Source organism: Theobroma cacao, chromosome 2 (assembly GCF_053813885.1).
Source record: "Theobroma cacao isolate CCN51 chromosome 2, ASM5381388v1, whole genome shotgun sequence".
Lineage (NCBI taxonomy): Eukaryota > Viridiplantae > Streptophyta > Magnoliopsida > Malvales > Malvaceae > Theobroma > Theobroma cacao.
Genome location: NC_142640.1, coordinates 41,673,133 through 41,684,720, shown reverse-complemented (window position 1 = coordinate 41,684,720; position 11,588 = coordinate 41,673,133). Strand labels below are relative to the sequence as shown.

The 11,588-nt window shown below is 32.1% G+C and overlaps 1 protein-coding gene across 1 annotated transcript; it reads right to left on the bottom strand.

The window, feature by feature from the left end:
• Window positions 1-1,052: 1,052 nt before the first annotated feature.
• On the bottom strand, window positions 1,053-4,167 carry LOC18609462 (transcription factor WER-like). Its single transcript, XM_007044582.3, has 3 exons — window positions 3,918-4,167; window positions 3,668-3,797; window positions 1,053-1,446 (listed from the first exon to the last, which is right to left on the bottom strand). The coding sequence occupies exons 1-3, from the start codon at window positions 4,039-4,041 to the stop codon at window positions 1,068-1,070; spliced, it is 633 nt and encodes a 210-aa protein (XP_007044644.2). The 5' UTR covers window positions 4,042-4,167; the 3' UTR covers window positions 1,053-1,067.
• Between the last annotated feature and the right edge of the window lie 7,421 nt (window positions 4,168-11,588).

Here is an 11,588-nt window from a genome sequence, read left to right as displayed (position 1 = left end):
ATTTGTCCTTAATTTCATGAAATTAAAAATATAGTTAGGTTCCAAAATTATTCTAATCTCAAAAGTTCTCTTTAAGTGTATATATATATATATTCTAAGTTTATACAAATAATGGTATAAATATTATAATTAATAATTTTGTAAGTTATAATTTTTGTAATGTTAACATAAAATAGGTAGTAAATATATTTATATTAAAAGTATATATATAATAGTAATTATATTCCTTTATAATATGATAAGATATTCATATTATTTAAGCATAATTAATAATTTTTTAATTTTTTAATTTAAATATATTAATGTCATCAAATTAATAATTAGAGTAACCGTACTTTTCATATATTTGTTAGTTTTTAACAGAAAGAATTGCTTGTAAAGTTGGTAAAATTTGTATATTTTTAATTTAATTATTGAAATAATAATAAAATATTTATAAATGATAATAAGATTCGGGTAATAGGTATCCAAGAGGTAGTACCCAAACTCGATACAGGTAGTGAAATCACTACCCTAACCTATCTTAAACCCGATTATAGGGTACCTTAACTCTATATAACTGAATCGGGTATCCACAAGTATCTTGTAATAGGGTACTCATTGCCATCCTTATATAGGATGTCAACAAATTCAAAGTCTTTACTTGCACTTGAATATTTGACTCGATTCTAACTTAATGAAGAGCTCAAGTAATAAGGGAAGGTTGGGATTTGGATAGAAATCTTTAAAATTCAAACCTCAGTGCTCCCCTTGTACTAGAAAAAGAGTTCATTACTTAAGTCTTACAATTACATTATAAGCAAGTAGTGTTCTTAATTTTCACTACCTCAAATCGAAAGTGTATACTAAGCAATTACACATGATTCAACACATAGTTTGGACTTCGGATGACCCTGAATACAGTTCTGGGGCTAGATGCAACATATAATTTTCAGTTTCTAGTTATTAAGTAGAGAAAAACCAGAGCAGATAAAAGATAGAAATGCTAGAAACATAGCATATATAAGTTTTTTAATTTGTTTGACGATTAAAAAAAAAAAGAAAGCCTAGTGGTTTGTTAGATTACATCAACAGAAAAACCCATCTAGAAATTCCAAAAATCCAGGGCTATTCACTTTGAAACTATTACCAGCAGACAAAAAAGATTGAATGCAATGCTGATCATCGATGAACTGATGAGTTTCAACGCCATGATTAGAAGTCTCACTAGTATTTATAGGGCAATCTACACTCATGGTGATCCGGCTACTTTGAAGAGGCTTAAAGTTGAAGTTGTCAGTTGATACTGTTTTAGTCTCATCTGTTGGAGAAGAAATTTTTCTGATAGAGCATACAGCTTTTCCCCTTGGTTTTTTAATGCCTAGTTTCTTGCAAAGATGAGTGTTCCAGTGATTCTTCACTTGGTTGTCGGTTCTTCCAGGGACTCGCCTAGCTATAAGAGACCACCTAGAAAAAAATGTTGGTAAGCAGCATTTATTAGTAGAGAAAATTGTGAGAAATAACCTTTCTCATAAGCTAAATTCAAAAATATCATTTTTTATAATTTTAACTATTTTTAGCCAATTTTTGGCATGAGTTGACAATAATACCCTTTAAACAATTTCAGACAAGTTAAAATGATTTCAGTTTTCTCTATCTCACCATCCAGACAAATTTTAAAATTAAATCTCGATTTCTCTCTCTAGTCAAATACTATCTATATCGCCATCCAGAGATGACATCAAACTTTTTTTTATTTTGTTTTATTTTTTTTATGGTGGATCTTGGGGTTTCAAGGACGATGAACAGCGATTTTGCTCCTCTATGGTGATTGTAGGTAGCATGATGAATTTGGTAATTGGATGCTTTCTGGTGATGACTTGCTTGGAAACATGTGTTGCGATGGAGATGCTTGTGTTGATAAGTTGGATCAGATTGGTTAAGGTGATGGGCTTAGGGAGAAGAAATAGCTAAAGTATATTTGATGGGTTTTATGATGGTTCACGATTTTGTTGTGTTTGGGATTAGGATGATTGTTAAGTATGTTTGCTGGGGATTTTAGTTTTTTTAATGAGATTTTGAATTGAAATTGTTCAAGGAATATTTTGTAAAAGGAGTATATTTTATTTTTGCATAAAAGGAGTGAGCAAGGCCCTCTTGATAGGATTTATTTTGTCTTACTTTGGAGGGTTATGGAGTTTTGTAAGCTATCTTTTATGAAATGCACAATTTCATGGCTTAGCAAAAAAAAAAAAAGTATGCGTTTTAGGTTCTTGAATTTATTGGTTTATTCATAGAAACCCAAAGTTAAGAAGTTGAAATTGATTAACTAGTTTTTAAGTATTGCGAGACTGATTTTTAGGCATTATGTGACTTAATCACTGCGTGATTGGTTTTAAGGCATTACGTGATTGGTTTTAGGCATTGCGTGACTAGTTTTTAGGCATTGCGTGACTGATTTTTAAGTAATGCCTAAAACACACAATGCCTTACAACAAGTCACGCAATGCCTTACTAACAAGTCACGCAATGCCTTATAAAAAACTAGTCATGCAATGTCTCAAGTCAGTCACGTAATGCTCAAAGTCAATCACATAATGTCTAAAAACTAGTCACGTAATTTTAAAAAATTACCAAAACTACTGAATTCCACTTAACAACATCAACAACTTAAAATGATACACCATATTTCATTTAATAACATAATTAACGAATATGCTTACTTGACAAAGAATGCTCAAAATGTTCAAAAATTTTTCTTCATATATCAAAAATCATTTCAAAATGCTTAAAAATGCTCAAAACGCTCACAGGTTTTTTTCGTGTATAAAAAACTACTCTAAAATGTTCAAAATACTTAAACGTTTTTCTTTCTGGTAAGGAATACTCTAGAGATGAATAGTCTGTTGAGAAAAGTTCAAAGAATATGAGTCGGTTTGAGGCGTAGATCTAAACATACTTGACCCGTTAATAGGTTTCGGATTGAGACACGGAACCAAATAAATGGGTCGATTTCATTAAGGGTAATTTTGTCTAAATTTTAATTCTTTTGACTAAAAATAATTAAAATTATAAAAAAATTTATTGTCAAAAAAACCTTATGCATGGAGTCCATTTAAAAAAAAACTCTTATTAGTAGCTATGTCCTGTTCTTGTTTGGATTTATCTATTTGTTTTTCATTGCAGTCGTTTATATTTTGGCTACCGAGCAGTTGACATCGTCCTCTCTCTCTCTGATCATAAAGGGCGTGCATTAAAATCAACTAGTACAACACTCCTACTGTTGATATGCAGAAGTCTGTTTGTTTTATATATATTTACTTTAGAAGTGACCCAACGCTTCAAATACCAAGAAAACGTACGTTGTTGTTAGCAGAAGTTTGGTTATTTTCTTCTCTCTGTAAATTCTGAAATTCAATACATTTTCCCTCTGATCATGATCATATATATGCTTTAAAAAGCTAGTGTTTGATACAATGATTGAATGAACCTAAGGCTGACCATTAACTTTAGTGAAACATGACACGGTTTTTTAACCTTGAAACCAGATTTCATAGAGAGAAAAAAGAACTATTTGCTTGATCCTGCTTTCGGAGAAGAAGGACCTCTTCTCATCCAGCATAGCTCTGATAACACTTGACAGATATATGTGAGAGAAATTAATCAGACGAGAATTACAAGAAAGAACCTGTTTCCAAGAAGGTTGTGGAGTCTGACAATAAGGTCATCTTCTTCCTCTGAAAAGTGACCAAGCTTGATATCGGGGTTCAGATAATTCAGCCACCGTAACCTGCAGCTCTTCCCGCACCTCTTCAAAGCTGCTCATAAACCCCGATAATTGATACCCATTCTTTAGAATATTACTATAGGGAACTTAAGTAAAATTCAAATGACAAAGACGTTAACAAATCTCTAATTTCTACGCAAAATCTCCTTACCTGTCACCTTAGAGATGCGGTTCCAGTGGCCTCTCCCGTGCACTCTTATATAGTCGGACAAAATTTTGTCCTCCTCCTCTGTCCATAGGCCTTTTCTATAATGTTCATTCTCTAATCCCTTCATTTTCCTTTTTCTTCGCAAAGTGCAAACTGGGTTTTTAGTTTTGGCTCTTGGTAAGGCTAAGTCCTATGCCCCCTGAAGTCTGATCTTTGATATGTTTTTCAGTTGCTATGCTTGCAGGGCGATGACTGACTGTGGAGCTTGTAATCTAGTTTATTCTACTAACTAATGGGAGTATTTATAGAACAAGATAGCTCGCCCATGGGCCAGAGCTGTTCAAGGCTTCAAGCCGAAATGGCAACGGCTCTCATGGAGAAAGACAGGGTCTGGGGATACAGTAGGTTAGGAACACAAGACAGCAACTCATTAAGGCAGTCACTGCCAGTAATATTTTTTATGCAAAGGTCAAATTAGTCCTCATGCTAATTTGATTTAATCTCTCTACTTTTTTTTTTGTTTGCAAATTAAGTCTATGTACTTTTGAAAATTACTAGTCTTGATCCAAAAATAAACACTGATATGGCATTTACCATTTGAATTGTGGATGTAAATTGTGGATTGAGATGGGAAAACAGACCATTTATGACATATTTTGCAACTTTTTAGACAGAAATACTAATATATTTCTTTAAAAAATTCCATCGGTAATCCTTTGAGGAATTTCATTGGTAAATATGAAATTATCGGGAAAATTGCTTTGGTAATTACCCATAAAATTGATGCTACAATTTTTTTACAGATCAAACCAAATTTTCAATTATTTTCTTTTCAAAATTCAAAACTTTAGTGATAAATTTTTAAATTTTTTGACCATCGCATTACCGATTATGTTTTCAGCAATGGATTTTTTTATAGATTCTTCCATGTTGAAATTCATTTTTTTTCAATGGAAAATTACCTCAAAAAGATTGAAAATTTTTATAGTGTTTATGGATTGAATCAATTTAAAAACTCAAGATTTAAGTCTCTCTTGTCTATTACTCGACTTTTTTTTTCTTTTGCTTTCTTTAAACTTGCAATTTAATGTTCTACTTGAATTTGAAATTTAAGAAATTTATGATGTTAAGTTGTTTGTGAGTCTAACTTTCCTTTATTAACATATTAATTTCAAATTTCATTACACACTCTGATGCACACATCAACGATCAACCATTAGTACTTAATTATAGTTTGTTTTCATTGAAATTAAAGTACTCCTGTCAAGTGGAAATGCAACAAATAAATGGACCAAAGAAATATTAATATGTCCATTGTCATCAAACATTAATAATTCATGGAAAGCATTGCGTCGGTAGTTGGCATCAATGCCATATAGGTCCATTAAATAGCAAATATCCTGTTCTCTGAAAGTGCTAGTCATCTTCCTTTGACTCATGAAATTACTAATAAAACCAGTAAAAAAAGTTTTATACTTCTAATTTATACACAATTAATAAGTATCCAGTTATAATTATCTTTTTTGAGAAAATCAAATTATTTTTCTTGAATACTTATCATTTGATTTAGCCTTTAATAAGTTAAGCTGTCGCATTTAAGAACGTAACCATCCCCTTCTAATCACCTTTAATTCTATTGCCCCCACTTAATTTGTTTGGATTATCATCTTCAATGTCATAACTTGCAGCCAGGGAAAGTTAAATGATCAGAATTCTGATGTTCTGTTCATAGTCCTTATGCTTGGCTACAAAGTCTTGGTTGACCATAAATCTGTGAGATGGACTAACATGAGCTCACGTGTCTTACATATGCCATGTTAGAATAGGCCAAAGGAAATGACACGTGTATGTTTATGTTTTACTTTACTATTTATTTATTTATTTACTTATTGTAAATTCAGGTTAGTTGGAATGTAACTAATTTAAAAAGCATTTTTTATTCTTCAGCTTAGTTGGTTAGTAACAGAGTATAAATACTATGGTCTGTACAGTTCTTTTCGTTTAGATAGAGGAATACAAGAAGTTTCTCTACAATGACTCGTTTTTTCTTTCAAGTTTTCTCTTAATTTTCACATGGTATCAAAGTAGGAATTTAGGGTTTCTGGTATGATCATTCTTTAGCTTCCTTTCTTAATTCTTGTTGAAGCTTTGCTATTGCTGTAGTATCATTCTTCATTTTCATTAGATCCGCTACAGTAGATATTTTGTATGTTTGATTGATTTCTTCAATCTTGTTGTGATTATCTTTGTATTTCTTGCATTTATGGTTGAATATGGAGGATTCATCAACTCAGAAATCTTCATTATCACTTATTGAGGATACACAATCGCCTAATTACCTTCATCACACTAATCACTATGGATCAGTTGTGATCACTCCTAAGCTCACATCTAGTAATTACATTGCTTGGAGTAAATCTTCTATGTTGGCTTTATCAATCAGGAATAAAGTTGGATTCATTGATAGAACTATTCCTAAACTAGCTAGTACTGATCTTTTGTATGGTCCATGGATTCGATGCAATAACTTGATATTAGCTGGGCTTTTAGAGTCTGTTTCCCCACCTATTGCATTTATTGTCTTTTATATGGATTCTATAATAGATAAATGGAATACCTTGAAGCAAAACTTTGCTCAACCCGATGACATCCGTGTGTGGAATCTCCAGTACAATCTTGGCAATGTTTCACAAGGAAATAGGTTTGTGGATTCATATGTTATTGAGCTTAAAGGAATTTGAGAAGAACTTAAGAACTACAGACCTTTACCACAATGTGAGCATGGTAAATGTAATTTAGCTTGCTTTTAGAAATATTCTGACTAATATAAGAAAGGCATGGTGTTTAGGTTCATCAATGGTCTCAATGAAACATTTTTTGCTTTGAGGTCTCAAGTTACTATGATGGAACCTTTTCCTATATTGAATGAAGTGTATAATCTAGTCTTAAGGGAAAAAACTCAAAGGAATTTGATGCTTCAGTTAACTCTAATAATTGAGTCATCTACTATGGCAGTGACTACTGATAATAAGAAGAAAGGAAGAACAGATCTAACCTGCAGTCATTGTGGTAAAAAAAAGCCATGTGAATGAGAAGTGTTTCAAGTTCATTGGCTTCCCTAAAAACTTCAAATTCACTAAAGGCAAAGGAAATTTTAAGAAAAATACTTTAGCAATAAATAATGTGTCTGCAAATAGTTCTTTTTCATTTACAAAAATGACTACTCAACTAGGGTAAGAGGAGGATTTGGTTGGCATTAGTTCCATGTCCTAATTATCTCTCATCAAGCATCAAATTCCCAAATTAATAGCTTTCATCAATTATGGTAATTCTGGCAATGAAGATGGTGCTAACATTTTGTTGAACACTTAGCAGACTAAGCCTTCCTTAGTCAATTCTACACTTGCAGGTATTCTTTTTGATAATTTTTGTTTCAATATAGCTCATAAAATGTCCATTCAACATAAACATGCTCATAACATAGTCGTTAAACCAAATTCTTGGATAATGGACATTGGAGCATCAAATCATGTCTCTTGTTCTTTAAAAAATTTTATTTTTACCTGTCTTGTTCAAAATTATTTTGTTCAGTTGTCTAACAATGTCCAAGCCACTGTTACACACATAGGCATAGTCAAACCAACTTCCTTGTTAGTATTACATAGTGTATTATGTGTTCCATCCTTTCATTTCAATCTTGGCTCAGTTAGTAAGCGAACTAGTTCTAAGAAAAACTATGTCATTATTACTGTTACATATTGTGTTGTTCAGGACCTCACCTCCTAAAGAGTGACTGGGGTTTTTAAAGTTTCTTCTGGATTGTATTTCAAGCAAGATAATTAGAATGAGCAACACCTATCCAGGTATAGCATTGATAGGATTGTTAAATTTTTTTCTACAGTTACTGTAAATAGTTGTAAATCAGTTCAAAATTGTTTTGACATGTGGCATTTCAGACTTGGCCATATACCTTTTAATAGAATAAATGTAATACATCAGCAATGTCTTGAAGTTCATTGTTCAAATGTCTTGATTTGTGATGTATGACTTATGGCAAAACCAAAAAAAAAAAAAACTACCTTTTCTATTCATGTTCAAGGTACAAGTTTTACATTTGAAATTTTGCATTATGACATTTGGGGACCATATAGAATTCCAACCTTGAATGGACACCATTATTTTCTCAGTTTGGTTGATGACTTTACACGATTCACTTGGATTTTTTTTTAATGAAAAACAAGTATGAAGTTACTGTTATTCTTCCATCTTTTCATAATTTTGTCAAAACTCAATTTTCAGCTACTATTAAGTGTATTAGATCAGATAATGGTAAAAAATTTCAACTTACTGATTTCTTTAGTTCTACAAGTATTGTTCATTACTTGTGTCACGACCCGGTACTCCCCTCGAGCCCGTGACAACCGTCGCGGTGTCCCGGTAGACACTTATTATCCGAAATGTCAACCCGAAACCCCGCAAGGCTTTACTATCAGTTTCTCTGTTCCCTTGTGAGCAACCATTGTCAAATATCGTGTTCTAAAAGATTTTAAGCTGTTTCCAACTTTAAACAAATAAAATATTAATTTTTCGTCTCACAGGGGTAATTTGGTCATTTTTCTCAAAAATTTCGAAACTGGCTAAAACGTAATATACAAGTACAAAACACACAATTCATATTCAAAATGAGTTTAAAAGTGTAAAATCTTCATTTAAAACGAAATTATGATTATTTGAATATAATAAGAAAATAAAAGAAATATTAAGTAAAATATTCTATTTTCTTATAAAACAATATTTATAGAGTTATACGTGAATAATTTTTATAGCGTAAAAGCTAAATAAATTTATACATACTTAAATACAGTAAGCCAAAATATTTAATTTAATTTACAATAACAAGAGTGCCCCCGAATAAACAAAAGTAAAGAGGACTGTGAACCTACGGTTTGGAAAATGCAGATCCCACTGTAGTCCTCGATGAGATCAGCTATCTACAGTCTATACTGAACTTGAAATTGGTGGAAATGAGGGTGGTGAGATTGTAAAATTCCAATGAGTAAACAGACATCATCATAAACATCTAGAGTTGAGTACATGGAGACAATAAAGTAAATCATCATAAACTGGGTTATACAATTAGAACACATCTCGTTCAAAATACATAAAAAGGCTTATGAATCTCATAAAAATCTAGGCTTGTGCCATATATCCATTCTCGGGGACACCTTGACCGAGGCATCCTACCGAGACCGTCAAGGCTATTAAAATTCACATTTCACATAAATCATGTTTTTGTTTTGAAAACATAGTCGTTCCTTGGCGTTGGCTGAGTTCCCCCTCACGTGGTGGTTTAGCGTGAAGTGAACCCTAAACTTTACCCCAGGAGATACCCTACGCGCCTCTCCGTTCAAGGTAAGAATATAATGGGGTTTACCATGCCCCTCTAAAGGCTGGTCCACAGAAACCCCCTACTGCAGTGATTAATTAATATATAATCCACCATATAATAAAACTCAATAACATGATATGGCAATTTTGTAATTCGCAATTTTTCAAGGAAACCAAACAATTCGCATTTCAATACAATTGCCAACTAGCCAATCATGCTCGATTTATCATAAGCCAGTCAATTTAAACAATCAAATTGCCACAATTAACAGTCTCCGTGTACTCTATTTTTCAAAATCATTATTAATTCTAAAACAATTTATAAATTAATTTCATTGAAACTCATTTATTCATAAAATATGAAAATTTACCTTTTTAAATACCTTTTTCCATAAAATTCATGAAAGCATCTAAAAACCACCCTAGATAATTAAAATGACAGTAAGTTTACTCACAATGTCTAGAATGCAGACTTTCAAAGCACTCTGTCTACTGGTCCTCGGATGCAATTTCCTTGCCTTTATCGGAGGACTCACCACCTTGACACAATACAAAATCGAGAGTTTCACCAAGTTGGTACTAAATCAAAATTAAACTAATTTAGACTACCAATGCATGATATGGAATGCAAAAATGCACTGGTAACTATCTAAACCCGGTATTGGCCTAATTCGTCTTATCACGCGATTAAATTCCTAACGGGTCCGTTTAAACTCCAATTTAATTATTTTCAGTTTCTATACCTCAATTGCACCCAAATTAACTTAATGTCCCTCAGTGTGGTACAAATTATCAGTCCTAACAATAAATTACGAAAATACCCCTAATAGGTAAAAATTCGTATTTTTGCTCCGAAAATTCCCATTATTTTTCTAGGCTCATAATTCATTATTCCTTAACCTATTCTCCTAGAATAAAATCAAACTCATCCTCACTCACTACATGGTAAATTCAGCCATTAATGGTTGGGGGAGAAAATAAATTCTTTTCTTGTTGTTTTGTTTCTAAATATGCTAAACTAACTAAAAACACTAACATAAATTAAAATCAAATAAATCCAACAACTTTCTCTCTCCTAACCCATTTTTCCAGAATTGAATTCATCATGAAAACATGTAATTTAATCATGAAAAATAAAGAGAAATGCTTGGGAATAAGAAAACTCAAGCTTAATAGAAAAAATCTCACCTTTTTCACTTAATTTCCTTGAAAATTCACACTTTTTCTTTGATTTTCTCTCTCTAGGGTTTTGTTTTTATTTTCTCTCTCTTCTTGTGGGTTTGGCCGGCCATGGGGTGGAAGATGGGCTGATTTTGTGCCTTTTAAAAAGAAAAATAATAAATTAATAAAGGCATGACACGTGGCATCATGTCATTGGTCCGTTTTTAAAATTTTAAAAATTTAAACATTTTATCTCCACCACATGATTAGTCAAGGGTCAAAGATGAAGATAAAGGAAGATCATGTGCTGGAAAAATATCCTGGTGGTGGAAAATTACAATTTTGCCCTTGAGGTGGCAAAATTACCATTTTACCCTTTTACTCCAAATTATACCGAAATTAAAATTTTTCACTTCTAAACCTCAAATCATACTCCAATAAGTCAAATTATACTCCAATAAGTCAAATGGGGTCAAAAAAATCTTTTCTAAAATTCCCATTTTGTCCCCAGGTGGCAAATGACCATTTTGCCCCTGGTTAGTGAAAATTCTGATTTGACTCCAAATTGATCCTCAAACTCCAAACTACCATTTTAAGTCATCCATGAACTGTGAAACTCTTAATCTCACCTTAAAATTCCTCTTTGATCTAGTTCGAGGATTAAATAAACTTTGTTGTACCTCTAGGTACAATACCAACTTTTGTAAATTTTTCGGGACTCTCCTAGCATGCAATCATGCTATCATCACATGTATGTCATGAATAGTATTTTATAAGGTCGGGCTTTACAACTTGTCCTGCATAAAAATATCACAACAAAATGATGTTGTTGAATGCAAACATCAACACTTTCTTGTTATGGATAGAGCTTTATTACATCAGTTTAGATTGCCTATTCATTCTTGGGGTGATGCAATACTTACTGTTGCACATGTTATAAATAGAACCCTTTCCAAAATTCTTCATGATAAATCTCCTTATGAGCTTTTCTTATCATAAGATACCTTGTTATGATTATTTTTGAGTTTTTGGCAGCTTATGTTATGTTTCTACTTTAACATAGCATAGAAAAAAGTTTGATAAAAAGGCTAGTATATGTGTATTTTTTGGTTATCCTAATGTAGT

Excerpts from the sequence above, each read along its gene's own strand:
- LOC18609462 (XM_007044582.3), bottom strand. The coding sequence starts at position 4,041 with ATGAAGGGATTAGAGAATGAACATTATAGAAAAGGCCTATGGACAGAG. Across the intron at positions 3,798-3,917 it reads CCGCATCTCTAAGGTGACAG|CTTTGAAGAGGTGCGGGAAG; the intron begins GTAAGGAGATTT and ends GTTTATGAGCAG. Across the intron at positions 1,447-3,667 it reads CACAACCTTCTTGGAAACAG|GTGGTCTCTTATAGCTAGGC; the intron begins GTTCTTTCTTGT and ends ATTTTTTTCTAG.